At 39.8% G+C, this 18,182-nt stretch overlaps 1 protein-coding gene across 2 annotated transcripts in view; it reads right to left on the bottom strand.

Annotated features, from left to right (window-relative positions):
• Positions 1–18,182, bottom strand: part of ppp2r1ba (protein phosphatase 2, regulatory subunit A, beta a) — a 59,012-nt gene that overhangs the window by 27,246 nt on the left and 13,584 nt on the right. For both annotated transcript variants that reach the window (XM_043676646.1, XM_043676647.1), the window contains exons 2-7: positions 12,452–12,542; positions 12,250–12,350; positions 8,186–8,418; positions 6,992–7,139; positions 3,480–3,635; positions 1,008–1,122 (exon numbers count right to left, since the gene is read on the bottom strand). In XM_043676646.1, coding sequence (XP_043532581.1) covers positions 1,008–1,122; positions 3,480–3,635; positions 6,992–7,139; positions 8,186–8,418; positions 12,250–12,350; positions 12,452–12,542 — 844 coding nt within the window. The remainder of the gene's footprint in view (positions 1–1,007; positions 1,123–3,479; positions 3,636–6,991; positions 7,140–8,185; positions 8,419–12,249; positions 12,351–12,451; positions 12,543–18,182) is intronic.

The raw sequence follows: 18,182 nt of genomic DNA, 5'->3' as shown, positions 1-18,182 counted from the left end.
ACCTGAATTAGAACTATACTGCCATTCCTTCAGTCATGGAATCAAAATCCTGGAACTTCCACCCTAACAACATTGTGGGTGTATCTACAATAGTTGGGACATGAAAAACAGTCATTCAGAAGTATGCCTCCAACACAATCTTCTGAAGGGCAAATAGGAAAGACCAATAAATACCAGCCTTAACAATGAGGCTTACATTTCATGGAAGAAATAATGTTGAGCTTTTCCAGACTTTTTTTTATTCTACTGCAGAATTCCAAAATGCATACTTATGTTGTCATGTTAAATGTCTTGTAAAGACAAAACCAGTCAGATTCAAATCCCAATCCTCTCAAGACTTCCAAATTCATGTGAAATACACCCCTCAAACTAGACAAATGCAAATATTACAAGTCCTGAAACTTGGCAAACAGAACTTTGTAAATCTTCTAATGACAAAAGTGCAACTGTCCGAGGAGCTGTAACGGCAAGTAGTTTCTTACTTAACTATGAGAAATTCAATCAAGGAATTGTATAAATAGTGATTTCCCAGTGAGATTTGGTTAGTGTAAATATAAAAAGTTTTGTAAACAGCTAACTTTAGAATATATATATAGTGCCTTCAATGCATGAAGTATGCTCCAAAGTGTTTTGCTGCCACTTTTATTGAAGTGTGCCAATGATGTAATGAAGGGAAGCAGCCAATTTTACCACATCAAGGCAATGAATTAAAAGCTGAGACAATCTACTTTGATTCTTCTTCAAAGCAGAGTCACATCAAACTCAAAACATTCATTCTGTTTCTCTTGCCACAGATGCTGCCAGATCTGCTGTGTTTCTCTAGTATTTTCTCTTTTTATTCACCAGAATATCTGCCTCCTCTGAACTCTACTGATCATCCTTGTAAACCTCCACAGAACAGTTTAAACCAGCTGAAAGCCCTTCAGATACTTCTCACTTCTTCAGTACAACTTGGAATACAGTGAACCTGGGGAAGAGGAGGAGCAATGAGAACATTTCAAACCCACCTTTAACTTTGTTGGCTCCAGCTGCACGGACCTCAGCCTCACAATCTTTCAGCAGGTTCTGGAAAGCTGGGACCAGGTCATTTTCTGTAATTTCAGGGCCCACTGCTTTCTGAAGCTAGGAGGCAAAGAGAATAGAACGATTGAAAGAGAAGGAAGATGGAGAAATTAATCATCAATGATCTACATACAAGAGCATAAACAAAGTCACCAGGATTTTCAGTAATATACAATGGAATATTCCATATTCAATTTCAACATCAAAAAGAAGTTAGCTCACCTTGTTTCACAAGAAAGTTGTTCGTGGGCAGGGTATTTTGAGTTACGTTAACACTGGAGTAAAATCATCTTTAATTACAGATGATAGGAGAAAACTTGGTTCAATAATCATAAATTATACTGTAAAATACTATTTTCTTTCCAATAATGCACTGGTACCAATTCTCTAAACACTAGTAATATTTAGGAAGTGAAACAACCTAATTAAAAAAAACTATTTGCCATATGACCCAAATACACTAGAGGCCGTTACATTATTTATCAAAATAAAGGTTTTGGTTTGCTCTATACAGGCCAGTCCATATTGTAATCAAAGATCGAGTATTGCTGTGCTCAGTATAATCACAATCATTATAGCCCAGAAGCTGGCCACTCAGCCCATTGACTCCTTGAAAGAGCAATCTGATTAGATCATAGAATCCCGACAGTATGGAAACAGGTCATTTGGCCCACGGGATCCTCAACCCCGCAAAGAGCATCCCACCCAGACGTGTCCCTGTAACCCTGCATTTCCTATGGCTAACCTATTTCTGGGGCAAGTTAGCATTGCCAACCAACCCAACCTGCACATCTTTGGATTAAGCATATTTGCATTGTTTTCTCTGTTAATGTTTCCAATTCCACTGCATATTCAATTCTCATTTGCATGCTACCGTGGAGTTTGTTTTCACCCTTCCCACTGTGGACACTGGACTTCAGATAACTTGATGGTTAAAAAGAGTTTCTCTTTTTTTTTTAAAAAAACAATTATGTAAATCTGCCCCCAGTTTCTGGCCCTCATGCCATGAGAAACAGTTTATCCCCGCCCTTACTTTCATCAAAACCTTTCATAATTTTTAAACATTTCTGTTAAATCTTCAATTAGAGTCCACTGCTTTTTGACATTTATATAAATGATTTGGATTTGAAAATAGAGGGTATGATTAGTAAACTTGCAGATGACACCAAACTTAGTGATACAATAGACAGCCAAGAAGGTTGCCTCAGAGTAAAAACTTGATCACCTGGGCTGAGGAGCGGCAGATGGCGTTTAATTTAGATAAAAGTGAGGTGTTGCATTCTGGTAAGGTAAATCAGAGCAGTACTTATACATTTAATGGTAAGGTCCTGGAGAGTGCTGCCAAACAAAGCAACCTTGAAGTGCAGGCTCATATTTCCTTGAAAGTGATTGAGGCATCTAGTATGCTTGCTTTTATTGGACAGTGTATTGTATAAGAGTTGGGATGTCAGCTTGTGGCTGTTTAGGACATTGGCCACACTTTTGGAATACGGTGTTCAGTTCTAGTCTCCCTCCTACAGGAACAATGCTGTGAAACTTGAAAGGGTTCATAAAATAATTTACAAGAACGCTGTCAGAGTTGGAGAGTTTGAGCTATAGAGAGACACTGAATAGGCTGGGGCTATTTTCCCTGGAGCGTCAGAGGTGGAGGGGTGACCTTTTGGACGTTTATCAAATCATGAGGGGCATGGATAGGGTGAATAGCCAACGTCTTTTTCCTTGGGTAGCAAAGCCCAAAACTAGAGAGCATAGGTTTAAAGTGAAAGTGGAAAGATTTAAAAGATATAAAAGGGATCTAAGGAGCAACCTTTTCACATAGACAGTGGAGCATATATGGAATGAGCTGCCAGAGAAAGTGTGGAGGTTAGTACAAATACATCATTTAAAAGGCATCTGGATGGTTATATGAATAGGAAGGGTTTAGCAGGACATGGGCCAAATGCTGGCAAATGGGACTAAATTAATTTTGAAAATCTGGTCAGCATGGACGAGTTGGACCAAAGGGTGTGTTTCCATGCTGTCCATCTCTATGACTCAAAGTTCTTTGCTCAAAGGAAAACATCATCAGATTCAGAGTCTCTATTCATAACTGAAAGCCCACATGCTTGGCATAACTTAAAATGTGATCAGCTTGTTTCCCACGTCCTCTCTGAGAAGGCATCAAACATTTGTTGGTGTCTTCTTTGGGAACTGAGGTTAGTCTACAAGCATTTCAAACTAATCTACACAACCTTAAATCCAATGCTTTCTCACTGGTGGGGAATATTATGCTTTCATTACTTCTGACAGAATAAAAGAGTTGATCTGCACGAGAAAAATAAACATTAAACAAGGCTCAATTTTACTTTGGATTTGTATCTTTAGCCTTGCAACTTTGTGATTTAAGCAATTAGTATCTTAATGGATTGAATACATACTTCAGAAAATTTGTCTGCCACCATATAACGAACACGCCATGATTTGTCCTCTACTGCTTGCCGTAGTGTAGGCATCACCAGGGCTTCCAGATCTTCCTGTGGTAGTAGTTGGGCAATGCTCACACAAGCCTCTACTGCCAACAACCTCACTGAATCCTATCAAATAAAAAGAACAATCATTCTCAATTAAAAACAAAATATATATACTGACCGTGTGAAGTACAGATTGCCCAGGACAAACATGAAACATCTTTTTTGAACACTGACGAGAATCATACTGCTAGATGCTTTCAGTATATTTTTCTCAATGTGAGATATTTCTTTATGCTTCAATAAAAGAGACACACTGGAGCAAGTCAATCACTGCTACTGGCTGATGACATTACTCATCCTCCAGATATGTTAACAAGGAAGATTCTCTCCTGGATATAGTAAAGGAGTGTTTTTTGGGGGGGAGGGGGGGGGGGGGGGGGGGAATTAATGGGATTGTATCATATATGTGTTTCTAAATGTTTGTGTGTTATGTAAATAGTTTGGTTTATTTTAATATATTGTCACCTCTTGCGCAAAATAGACCTGTTTTGTTGTCAAATTCAAATCTGCAATTTTGCATGCTTATGCTTCAGTGAGAGATCGCCTTGTTACTACCACAAAAGAAAACAAAGTATGATCCATCAAACTAAATTTCAGTCTAATATCTGACTCATCCTATAATATCAGCTGGGATCATAATGGCAAATGTTTAAAAAGGAAGTGAGAAAATAATAATGTTGATCCTCGAAAGTGAGGATGGGAAGTTAATAGTAGACAAGGAAATGGTTGAAGTAGTGAACAAATATTTCATTTCTGCCTTCACCATAGGGGTTACAAAAAAAAATTAAGTAGTTGTAAATCAGGATTTGGAAGGGTGAAATTACAGGGAAATGGTGCTAAGCAAAATGTTGGAGCTGCAGGCTGACAACTCTCCAGGTCCAGATGGACTTAATTCTAGTCTTTTAAAAGAGGTTCCTAATGATGTAAATGCATTGGTGCTAACTTTCTAAAATTTACGAGGTTCAGGAAAGATTGCATCGGAAAACACCAAATATAGCCTCCCTAGTCAAGGCAAGGCAGGCAGAAAACAGGAAACTATAGGCTATACCCCTCACTTTCTCCAAGTCAAAGTCGTAGCCATAGGTACCTGCATTTATACCTGTCTTTTTATGGGTTACATGAAGGGAGTGGGTCTTTGGTGCTAACATCAATGCTGCTTCCTGCTCTCATTGGAATTGGAAAAATTCAGTTGTTTCCAATTTCCTCTTACAAATTCATCTGGTCTATCTAACTCTTCATTCCTGGACTTCACTGCTTCCATTTCTGGGAATAGGCTGTCCACCAATATCCATAACAAACTTACCAAGTGTACTTCAAATACACTTTCCCTCATCCTGCTTTCTGCAAGGACTCCGTTCTATTCCCCTAGTTTCTCCATCACATCTGTTTCGATGATGCCACCTTCCATTAGGCTGCCTCTGATGTGAGGCACTCAACTTTCCTTAACTGAGGATTCCTTCACAACTGTGATCAACCTGTGTGCCGCACTTTTGACCTCATACTTTACCCTCCCTTCCAGAACAACTGGGTTCCCTTAGTCCACCATTTTTCATCACATTTGACTCCACATTCAAAGGATCATCCTACATCTCCAGCAGGATACCACCAAATACAATTTTTCCTTCACTATCAGCACTTCACAAGGACCACTGCTTCTAATCAGGGTGATCAATTCCTCCATCACCTCCTCTCACTTTCCTGAAGAAGGGCTTATGCCAGAAACGTCGATTCTCCTGTTCCTTGGATGCTGCCTGACCTGCTGCGCTTTTCCAGCAACACATTTTCAGCTCTGATCTCCAGCATCTGCAGCCCTCACTTTCTCTCACTTACACTCACCCCAAGGTACCTTTGCATGCAATCGCAGAAGGTTTGCCCTTTTACCTCCTCTGTACTTGCTGTCCAAGGTCCCAAACATAGCTTCCAGGTAAAGCAGTGTTTTACCTGTACTTGTTTTGATTTAGTCTACTGTACCATTACTCACAATGTGGGCTCCTTTACATTAGCAGATGTTTCTGATCTATATGGCAACTGGAACCCACAAACAGTAAAGTTAGTATCTCCAAAAAGATTTCACATCTATCTCAAGTAAAAACCAAGGCGAAGGAAGGAAGGAAGGTCATCTTCCTTTTTAATGCCCTGTCAGGACAGGGACTAGACATTGATACAGATATTTTTCTGACTTTCCATTAGTGCAAGTATCCATTTGGTAGCTGAGTAAACTGTAGACTACTTACTCAGAGTTCTTTACACAAGTAAAAGATTATGTATAAAGGAATTTGAACTTGGTATACATTGCCTGAAGAATCAAGGTTTAACCAATGGTCTCTAAAATTACTGCACAATTCCCAGAACACTTGTCATGATGGTGATGCATTACAAATTATGTCTAATACTTGAACTACATTTTATATAATTTATTGATCAACCACAACTGGGAGTAGATGCTGTAGCCTTTGGAGTGTTGAGCTTCTCTCTGGTTCTCACCATGAGGACAACAGCTCATGAACTGTAGGCATTCTGCATTAGAAGTAACAGGATGGTGCAATTTTAACTTAGGTTTACATGGGTAGTTTTAAATTATCAATGTGGACAGGGGAACTTATATTAGTAAAATGTTGATACAAAAAAAAGAAGTGTGGGGCAAAAGGAAGTAAAAGTTCTGTAAGCAGGAATAAAAAAGCCCATAGACCAGAATCAGTTGTTAATTTTGGAAGAGAGAATTTTTTGTGAAGCAAGGTGTTAAAGGATAGTGGCCAAAAGCTGCTATATGGAGTTAAGCCACAGATCAGCCATGATTTCACTGAATAATGGAAGAGGCTCAAGGGGCTGACAATGCCTACTCCTGTTCCTATGTTTCATGTTTTGTCAATAATAACTCTCAATTCAATCAATTATAAACCATTTCTGCTCTTCAATCATGTACATTCGACACATTGAACCCATTCTCTAATCACCCACAGTAAAGAACAAGTTATACATATGTGTGTAGATTGTGCAGTTGCTTCAGTGAGTTGACTGAATTGGCTTCCTAAAAGAATCATCTGTTCCCCATTATAGCATCTATGTGAAATAGGAGAAATATTTGATGGAGACCACGTCATCACATGTGGAATAAATTAGAGCTCTTGTTGATTCAAGTAATTGGATACAGAAGTAATTTGAAAAACAGGGTTGCAGCAGTTTTAGCAAGATAGATGCAAGAGGGATAATCACAATATCTAATGGAAAAATCTCCTCTCCCAAAATTAAAGAAGTGAAAACATAATATGGTATTTAGGAATGGAGGGAAAGGAGAGAAAATCAGGCATATGACTCTTAAAGATGAATGAATACTAAGATTATCTTATGCAGAAATTTCCAATCATAATTGCCCCAGAGATGAACTGGGACAAAAGGTAAGCTGCACTTTAACCACTTACCTGCTCATCAGAAGCCAGAGAAGTGAAGAGGGGTATAATGTCATTTTTTAAAAATTCCAACTCAAGAACTTTTGCAAATTCACCCAGCTTTGAAGCAGCAGCTCTTCGAACCATTGGCGTATCATCAGAGCAGAGACTACGGAAATGTCTGCAGATAAAATATTAATGTAAACCAAGACTGATAGTTCTTTTATATTAAATTTCTAAGTGCAATCTCTGGCCTAAACGTTAGAAACATCAATATGCTTCATAGATCTTTCCAAGTAGAGCCAAACATCACAAGATTGTTATTTTGTCATACTTGAACATCCTCAGAATCCTTTGCTTTAGAATTTGCCAAAAAAACAAATTATAATATGGCATGAGAAAAAATATATTGCTTCAACGAATATTTACCAGAGAAATGCAAAAATTTGTATGGTTCCCACGTAATACATTCTTGTTATGGAAACGAATGTGCATTTACAATATATTAATCAGTATTCCAATTAGAAATCTAAAGCCGCTGAACTCTGAACACCACATGGCGAGATACAATCAATGGAGGGGGAGGGATGGAGGCACTATTTGGCACAACACACTAACACACAATTCATTTGAATGGTTTAAAAAAAAAGGTTTATAGGAACAAGCAGGGCAGGGAATTGCTTTTGGATTATCTCAAAGAAGCTGCAGATATGCTGGACCAAACAGCCGACTCCTCTGTGAAAATAAACATTTCTAAATAAACTAGCTTATTAGCAAGTGAAATTTTGTACCCCACTCTTATCAAGTAGTAGCTATTCAATTGAGATTTTAAAAACTGACATCCCTATGTAGTTTTCTGTACAAATCAACCAGATTCCCACAGCTTTAAGTCGACGAGATTGGAGAATCAGTTTAAAAGGAAACACTTAGTGTCTTTCATCTTTTCCTCTCTCCAAAACAACCTACTAAAGACATAAAGCAGGTATAGTTAAACAAGTCTTCCTTTAGATATGGTACGTATTACAACTCAAAGATATTCTGTCTACTTCCCCTGATAAAAATACACATCTCTCCTAGCCTCTGTTAAACTCATGCAGCAAAGTTAGAAACCTTTACAACTCTTCAACAAAGCAAAGTTCTGTCACCATAAAAGTCAGAAACTTCTGACTGACCTTTAATGTATAATCTGTCAAAACTTCTACTATACTCAAGCCAAGTCATACTCACTGGCGCAGTTCCATTTTCACAGAACTGGATACCCGAGGGTAACAGACACTGAACAGACCACAAGCTGAAGTCCTTGATGTGAACCAGTCACCGCAAGCCAAACGTTTGACCAGAGGCACAAAGTGGACTTCTAGGTCTGTAGGAGAATGTTCATGGGAAATTGCTCGCAGTGAATCAACAGCCTTATCACGTACGACAGTCTCTTCCACAGTAGCAAGACTTTCCAAGGGAGGCTGAAGAGCAAAGAAAAGTTAGTGAATTGCATGACCTTGATTTATTTTTCTTTCACCAAAACAAAGAAAACATTAGCTAATTAGGAATTATTCTGAAGAGTCATTGAGCTTATGTTAACTCTGCTTTCTCCCCAAAGAGCTGAAAATGTGTTGCTGGAAAAGCGCAGCAGGTCAGGCAGCATCCAGGGAACAGGAGAATCGACGTTTCGGGCATAAGCCCTTCTCCAGCAACACATTTTCAGCTCTGATCTCCAGCATCTGCAGACCTCACTTTCTCCTCAAAGATTTCTCCCCAAAGATGCTGCCAGACCTGCTGAGTTTTACCAGCAATTTGTTTTTGTTTCAGATCTCCAGCATCTACAGTTCTTTGTTTTATATTATTGTTAAAGAAAGCTCTGTTTCACATGAATTCTTGAGCAAATTCACAGAAATCAAGAGCGAAAGAAAATGAGGTATATAGATAATGAAAGGCAAAAAACAAAAACCTTTTAAGTTCATGCGTTATTTTATCAGCATACAAGGACTTCCATTCATGTAATAAAAATGCATGCTGTAATCACCAATGAAGCCTGGGGAACTTGTTCAGAACTTACCTCCACGGAATGCCGTACAATGTTATGGAAACTTAGGTATATAGATTGCCATGTCAGGGTTCGGAAATGTTCTACGTTTAGAATAAATAGGGTTTAATATTTGTTTTCACACTTTGCAATAATTACACTTGGTTAGAATAAATGTATAATCCAAAATCAGTTTTATTTCACTTGGCCAATAATTTGCCCAAAATGCTAACCTATTGAATAATAATTGTATTGATGTTTTATTTTAGCACAGTAGATATTGGCATTTGAAACTACATAAACAACTTTCTGAAGCCAGTACAGCAGGATATCACAGGGCAAGAACTAGATGCCTGAATATGTAAACTAAAACTTGAACCCCAAAAAAGATGATTAATTTTAGAATAATTAATTTCTAACACTTCAAATGCTAGTGCTTTGTTAATTAATGTGAAAGGTAAATAGTTTTAATGGTTTAATTTCAAAAAATTGAGTGTTCCCAATGTGCCATGACGTTAAATCAGAAAATCAAACCATTTTGAATGTGCTTGAATCATGTTCTACAGTGACCAAAATTACCTTTTATGAGTCTCATTACATATTGACTAATTCAATTATCTGATCATTACAACTATTTCAGACCAAATAAACTTTCTGCAGTAGAAAAAACATGATAGATTTTTGTGCTTATGCACAGACTATAGAACATTCTTGTAATTAGTAGTTTGTGTTTTTGTTCCAATAGTTCAGGCCATGAAAGTGACATGTACTTGAGCAATACCAACCAGAAGTTTCTACCTTTTTTTAATAGATATTTTTATTAGAAATTTAACATTTTTACAAGTTTACAAAAATAAACAAAACTTTCAAGTACAAACATTGATATACAATTAAATCTTAAATATACAATAGCCAAAATTTAACAAAAGAAAAAATACCGAGAAAGAAAAAAAAACAAAACTCAACTAACTACTAATCTAACCTACAACTAACCAGAGTGTATATTTAAGTCTCTTACATTATTCAAATAAGAGAGAGAGAAAAAAAAACAAAAAAAAACAACAGATAACTTAGAAATTGAGTAGTGAGATACATGCTCGGAACGTGTTAACATCAAATGTAACAAAACCCGTATACGTGCAGGATTCCTCTCCTAAGGGGCCCCAGACCAACCAGGTTCGTAATCTCAATTAAATAAAAGCCCTTGTTAGGATAGCCGAAATATCTGTATTTATGTAATTCAAGAAGGGCTGCCATATTTTATAAAATAATTCGGTCTTTTGGTGCACCATAGTTGCAAGGAAGTCAAGGGGAATACATTCCATAATTCATCTGTGCCAATTTGAAAATCCAGGGGGACCCTCAGCCACCCAGTTTACCAAAATATTTTTCCTTGTACAGAAAGAGAGAATAGAAAATAGTCTCTTCCCCTACAGGTCCAGGGAGGGAAAGTTCGAAAAGCCCAAAAGGAGAGATTCAGGGTCCACTTTAATTTCCGTTCCTAGAATTTCTGTCAGGGTACTTGCTACTTTAGTCCAATATCTACGGATCTTATGACAGGTCCATAGGCAATGTACAAGAGTGCCCACCTCTATTTTGCATTTGGGACACATTGGAGATGCTCCTGCCTTAAATTTTGCCAATCGATCCGGTGCTATATGGGCCCTATGAAGTATCTTCAGTTGGATAGCGTGAGTTCTGTAACAGATAGTAATTCTTCTAGCATTTTCCCCAAATGTCATTCCATGTTTCTATAGAGATTTCTAGTCCCAAATCCTGATCCCATGTTTTAAGCAGATTGTCCATATCTCCCGATACTTCATGTAGTAAATGATAAATAGTACTGACGGAAGATACCCACATTGGTCGTAGCACTCTACATTCTCTATCTGATTTATAAAGACTATCGAATAACGTAGTCTTCTTCTGTATATAGTCTCGAATTTGGAAGTATAGAAAGAGTTCTCCATAAGGTAATCCGTATTTCTGACGCAGCTGTTCAAAAGACATCAAGACCCCCTCTTTAAATAGGTCCCCAAAACATGAGATACCCCTGGATCTCCAGAGTTTAAGAGTGGCATCTGTTAACCCCGGTTGGAATCCCCATGCTCCCACTATCGGCGCATAGGGGGATGTTAGTTTCTACCTTTTGAGTAATTGTTAGTACACCACTCGTAAATCTTTATGCCACTGGATTGAGGAGGAACCAGGAAATCCACACCACTGTCATGCAAGGCCAATCAAATACCAATTGTGGATTTTGAGAAAGGTCAGAATTAGACTCTACTACGGTAAGTTCACTGTCAAATATTTTGATTCTGCAGCTATGTGACACATGAAGGACGTGCACCATGGCAAGGTATGATGGGGCAATTAACACATAGGAAAATGTATAGCAGTAGGTGTCAGGAGTGTAAGGGAAGAATAAAGAAATTAGAGCTTTTTTTAAAATATGGAACACAGCCTCTGTAAACTGATGGTAATGATATAGAAGGCCTCGAGAGTCAGTGATTTATGCTGGTAAAGCATCAGAGTACATTTCAATTCATTACCATCCTTTTGTTTAAAAACCTCAGATTAGGCCTTCTGCAAAACTGATCAGGTCACTCAATATTGAGCATACAGCCTATTTTCAACAAAACAGATTATCTAATTGCATCATGATGCTCCACTGGGACCTTGCTATGTGCAAGTTGGTTGCTTCCTATATTATAACTGATAATTTTTTTCAAAAAGTGCTTTATCTGGAAAGCACTTCAAAAGTATGAAAAATCCAGGAAGGCAACCAAGGTCAGTTAAGCCTTCCCAATGACTCGTGTCAAAAGTAACTGCATGCAAGTAACACAGCTCACTTGTATGCCATTAAGATCCTATTCAGCAGACCATACGTCAGGACACATTCAAGAAACTGAATCTCAATCCAGGTCGATACCTCACTGTGGTGTCAGTTGCAGGTGCTACCCTCAATATGGGATGCTTAATGGAGGCCCCATCTGCTCCCTCAGAAGACCTTAAGAAAATCTCCTGGCACAATCAGAAACTAAGCAAGGAATTTTTCTGTTTCCTGGTTAACAATTAACTCTCAACCAAAATCACTTAAATCAGAATGATCATTTACCTCATTGTTACACGTGGAAACTTACTACAGGAAAATTAATTGCTGTGTTTGTTTGAAACATTACAGTGGCAACTCACCAAAACTACTTAATTGGCTCTGATTATTCTGGAATGTTGAGGTTGTAAAAGACATTAAATGCAAGTCCTTTCTTACCAGCAAACAATGAACATATTCTGGTCCCCCAACAAGAACGGTAAAGCTTCCGAGTTGCTCTGCCAAGGCCAACAGCACTTCATCTTCATCGTAAATGGTATCTACAGTCGGAAAAGATATGGGCAGAAACCAGTTCAAGATCAATCTTGCATTTCAGTTGGATTGTGCGTTTGTTGGAAGAAAACAGCAGCTTTGTACATACCAGTCAAGAATGGAAGCAGCTCACTCCGAGTCCTTTCAACTCCTAAAGCCAAAGCAATCGTCGACAGTTTCTTAATACTGTTCAGTCGCAGCTGGGGAAAAAGAAAGTAATTTGTGAACCTCAGTTAGGTGCAGACATTTTAATAATAACTATGAAAGCAATTTTTAAATATCAAAAGTGTTACATTAATACGCTCGAGAAACATTTCCATAAATATGCTTAACCACAATTTGCATTAGACAACAGAAATCAATGCAAAGGACAAACAAATGGAGGTGAGCCCCTGCCAAAGGAAAAAATTAGTTTTTGCCATAAATTGGCTCTCATGGCTTGCCACACATTTATTCCATACCTAGATGTGCCTTCACAGATCATGGTGACCTTAGTACGTTGTCCCTGAATTGATCATTGACATGAATATGGCTCAATCTAGTACATAGGGCATCACAAAGCTCCCATCATAATGCTGCTGTAGACAGACTCACAGCTTTGGTAGCTCATTAATAGCAGGGCACAAAACCATTGATAGAACTCCCACCTCATCTACCCAAGCAATTTAAACTCTTCTCTTAATAATACAAGTTGTAACCAGTTAAGTCAGGCTTTCTTGGATGCAAGACTCAGTTACTCACTGGGGCAGCCATTGTACCTCAGTTTTATGGGATATTAATCTTCAGAGTTGGGACATTTTCAGCCCCAAACCTTTCTGTGCCATCACAAAATTTGGGGTACTGTTTCACATCTTCAAAATTCTATTATTATTGAACCAGTGTTAACTTTTGAGAACTGTTAGCTCTTTGCACGTGTAACGGGCAGAATGAACTCTAAAATCACACCTAACAGCAAAAGGGGAGTTCTTAAACACAATGCATATTCCTTGTACTAGCATAAGTAGAATTTAAACTTCCAAGTAACTGCATAACTGAGGCGAGTCTTGTAACCATCCTGCAGATGGAATCTCTCTTCAATCTAAAAGGAGAGAGAGTACAGAGGAACCTCGATTATCCAAATGAGATGGGCCGGAACTATTTCGTTTGGATAATTGATTATTCGGTTCACCGATTCAATGCCTTTCCTCTGGGGCTCGGAGTTTTCTGTAAAATCTGCTCCCTGTTCAGAAGATAAGGCAGCATCATAGCATGCGCGCGAGCGAACCTCCACCCACCACCCCCCGCCCCATCTAACCCCACCCGCCCACCTCTACGGAACAGCCAGACTAGACACTAACAAGACGCCAGCTACACTAACAAGACGCCAGCTGCTACTGCCTTTGGGGGGGGGGGGGGGTGAGTCTCCAACGAGCACACGCGTGCGCACACAACTTTTTGACAGGTTCCACCTTTGCCCTGGACAGGACAATGCTGGAGAGATTATCTGGGAAAGGGGCATTTAGGGTACATGCCTGTGTAGAACTCCAGGGAAAGTGTGTGTGGTGGTGGTGGGGGGAGAGTAGAGTGAGGGTGGGAGGTCAGTTATTTAGAGACGGTGCCTGCGCTCCCACCAGTCCAGGACTGTTCTCAGCAGTACTTTTAGTCACTGTAAACAAAAGACGCGACCAGTGTTGGACACACGTCTTTGATGCAATGTTTCTGTCGGGACTTCAAGATCTCCTTCGGATAATCCAATTTTCAGATAATTGGTATGCTGAGCTATCACCTTTTGTACCTCTTAAGGGAATTTTTGAACCCCATAGGATTCAGAACATCTGGACCTAATTAATTAGCACTTCAAAATATACCCTCCACTGGAACAGTGAGCCATTTAAACTGTAGAGAGCACAGCTACCTAATCAGCCCATCATGTTCCCACTAGCTATCTGCCCATTCTAATCCCATTTCCAGCACCTGGTCCACAGCCTTGCAGGTTACAGTACTTCACATACAGATCCAGGTCCCTTTTAAAATTGATTTGGGATTTCCACCTCAGTTTCCGAAGTGGGCAGTGAATTCCAGGCACTTGCTGCATCTGGATGAAACATTTTGCCTCATGTCCCCTCTATTCCTGCTGTCAATCAATTTAAATGTTTGCCCCCTATCCATGCTATACAAGTCCCTCATTATTCTGTACACTATGATTTAGTCACCCCTCAGCTCCTCTGCTCTCCGAGAAACAATCCTAGCCTATTCAATCTTTCCCCATATCTGCAATTTTCAAGCCCAGGGACATTTCTTTTAAATATCATCAACATGTTCCAAAAATTCTTTTGCACGTGTTCAAATTATGAAATAAGTCCCTGTGTCTCTCAGAACCTGGAGGCATTTGACACAAACCACAACAAGCAACTCTTGAGCTCTTAAAAATCTGTTCTCATCGGTCCTATTCTACGATATTGCTTAAGAATGCAGAATAGTACAGATTTTGTTTGAAATCACAAAACCACTCATTGAGCAAAATCTTCTTACCTTAATAATGAGTTATTTTTAAAAAAAATTATCTTCGAGGGAATCCAAGATGGCAGCGATTTAGGAAGACCGCGCTGCAGAGCTCCGCACCACAGCGGAGGCAGGACGAATGTTTAACCCACCATACCCAGAGACTCTGGAAAGATCGGGGAGTCCGAGGAAACTGTCAGAGAGCAACTTACCTTGATTTTCACCGTCCAGAGTTACTAAAGAAGGGAGGAGCAGCATCCTGGACCCAGCCTGCAGGATCCTTAGACTCTTATTTCTTAGAAGGTCCTGGTAAAAGAAGCTTGCAAAATCTTGTGAAATTCTGGTTAAGGAGATAGAGATTGGGGCCAGCTTCTCCTCTATCATGCTGCAGAAGCATGAACAGCAGCTAGGAGACCCGGAGAAAAGGACAGGTGAGGTAGAACACAGAGTCGCATTGGTGGAAGCAGATACTGATTCTTCCAAGGATAGGATCCAGGCCCTGGAGACGCAGGTCCGTAATTTGCTTGAGCAGGTTGGTGATCTTGAGAACAGGGGCAGGAGAAAAAAAATATTCGGATTGTCAGTCTGCCAGAGGGTAAGAAAGGTGAACGATTGGCGGAATTTATTGAGGACTGGTTGCCGAAATTCCTTAACTTGGGAGGCTGGAATGAGAGGCTTGAAGATCGAGAGGGCTCACTGGGTCACGACATGGAGGTCATGTCTAGATCAATGTCCTTGTCCTATCTTAGTGTGGTTTCATCAAGATGGAGATAAGGAGAAGCTTCCAGAATCCAGGGGAAAGATCTGAATGCCCTAGTTTATGAGGGCTCTAAAATTATGTTCTTCCACGATTTCTCAGTGGTGGTGATCCAGAAAAGAAACTCCTATGACAGCGTCAAGAGAGGACTGAGGGAGCTTGGGATACAGCACTCTGAGGTATTCAACAGTGCTTCGGATCACCTTAGATGGATCTGTACATCTCTTTGACACGCTGGAGAAGGCAAGATTTTGTGGCCAAATTTACTTGATCTGAACAATTTAGTATGTACAAATAGCAGTGTTTTTTGGGTATATCTTTGCCTTTTCTTTTAATAAAAAAAGGAAGTCCGGTCAGGGCTTTCTTTTATTGGTAACAGTTTGGTCTAAACTATGTTTGGCGATGATTAAGATGTGTACTTTCAATTTCTACGTTATACCAAAGGATGGGTGGTGTACCCATCCTTTTTTTACAAAATTTCTTTATTCACATTGCTATTCCAGGTCTATTTTCTTTCTTTTCTGCTTGTGTTTGCAGTGCGGCTGTGGCCAGGAGGGGGGAAATGGTTGGGATGGCTAGATGCCTACGTACAGGCAGTTTATGCCGGGTTCAGGTATTTAAATGCCTGGGCTGCAGTGTTGGCAGTGGGATGGGAAGTTGGGTTTTGGGATGTGTAATTGCCCCCCTTTGGGCAGGGGGGCAAGTTCAGCCAATGGCACTTTATGCATTGGTTTGTTTTTTGTTGTATATAGTCTCTGATAGCTTTGTAGATTATAGTGGTTTTAGTTTATGTAGTTTTTATGTTCGATGGATCTTGCAACACTAAGGCTTGGCGATTTGTGGTTCGAGCTCCTCCTTTCTGGAATCTAAATGTTACTGCAGAAGGTTATGGCTAATGACTTGATTAAATGGTGCACCTGGAACATCAAGGGAAGTCACTCACCAACCAAGAGGAAGAAGGTACTTTCAAGACTTAGAAAGGAAAAGGTGGATATTGCTTTGTTACAGGAGACACACTTGGATGATAGGGAGCATTGAAACTACAGTAGAATGGTTTTGATTAGGTTTACTTTTCATCTTTTAATACCAGAAATAGGGGAGTGGCTGTATTGGTTAGGAGAAATCTCCCATTTAAGTTACTAGATTGTGTTAAAGACACATACAGGAGGTTTGTAATTCTCAAAGCCCTGATAAACAGGGAAGAATATGGCGTTTTATATGTTTATTGACCTCCGGCCCATCCCCCTCAAATTCCTGGTATATGCGTCCTCTAAATTGATCAATCTCGAGGCCCGGCATATTATAAGGGGAGATTTTAACTGTCTTATGGATCCCACTGTAGACAGATTGCCCAAAGGCCCCCTGATATCCTCTGTACAAACTAAACAATTAGTGGATCTGTGTGTGGAATTAAAGATTTGGTGTACGTCTGGAGGAGTCTCCACTCTACAGGCAGGGATTTTATGTTTTTTCCCAATCCACACAGGATTGATTTTTTTTTCCTGAACACCTGAACTTGGTGGCACCTTGTACGATTGCTAATATTACCATCTCCAATCACACCCCATTGTACCTGTTGGTTAAGGACGTTAAAGTGAGCCCGAGACACTGGCGAATGGATCCCTTTATCCTTAAGGACAATAAGTTTGTGGAGTACTTCTCTAGAGAATTTTGTGTGTTCCTAGACATGAACTCAGGCTCGGTTAGTAGCCCGTCTGTACTTTGGGAAACTTCCAGACCCTATGCTGGAGGTTAGTTAATTCCTACTCTGCCAGTAGGAAGCAGAAGGGCGAACAGCAACGTCTCCTCAAAGTATGGTTGAAGCAGCCAAGAAGACTTACTTTGACAGGTCCTCATTGGTCAAGCCACAGAGAATTATACCGTTGCAGTCTGCATTGACTTCTGCACTCCTGCAGACAAAGAAGGAGCTTACTTTCGCAAAACAAAAGGTTATAGGAGCATGGTGACAAGCCAGGCAAGTACCTAGCAAATCTCACCAGAAAAAGAAGCACCCTCAAGCCATTATGGCAATTAGGGAAGGGTCTAGGAACCTAACATGTGATCCCAAAAGATTAATGTGGCATTCCAGAGAGTTTACTCTAAGTTACACCAATCTGAGAGTGGAGAGGGGTAGGCCAAGACGGAGCCCTTTTTCAAGGATCTGGAGCTCCCAGGCATGGCCCCTGAATAACATTCTTTTCTCAAAGCCCCCTTATCACAGCAAGGCGTGCAGGAGGCTGTGAAGCAGCTTCATGGTCCTGATGTACTTCCTAACGAATTCTTTAAGGAATTTATAAGCACATTGCCAGGCCTGATGCTCAACATATTCAATGACCCGTACAGTCATGATTGTCACCCACCATCTCGGAGAGGGGCCATATTTCGCTTACTTTTTAAAAAAAGGGTAGGTCCTGGAGTACTGGTGTTTCAGACAGGGCCATTTCACTCTTAAATATGGACTTCAAAATCCACTGTAAGGGTCTGGAGACTGTTATTTTCTATTGTTAAAGAGGACCAGACGGGCTTCAAAAAAAAAGGGCTGCAGATCCTCCAATAATGTTAAGAGGCTGCTTAATGTAATTCAAGCATGTCAACAACAGTC

The sequence above is a fragment of the Chiloscyllium plagiosum genome, chromosome 35 (genome assembly GCF_004010195.1).
Source record: "Chiloscyllium plagiosum isolate BGI_BamShark_2017 chromosome 35, ASM401019v2, whole genome shotgun sequence".
Classification (NCBI taxonomy): Eukaryota; Metazoa; Chordata; class Chondrichthyes; order Orectolobiformes; family Hemiscylliidae; genus Chiloscyllium; species Chiloscyllium plagiosum.
Note: the sequence above shows the minus strand (reverse complement) of the source record. Positions and strands in the feature narration are given on the sequence as shown.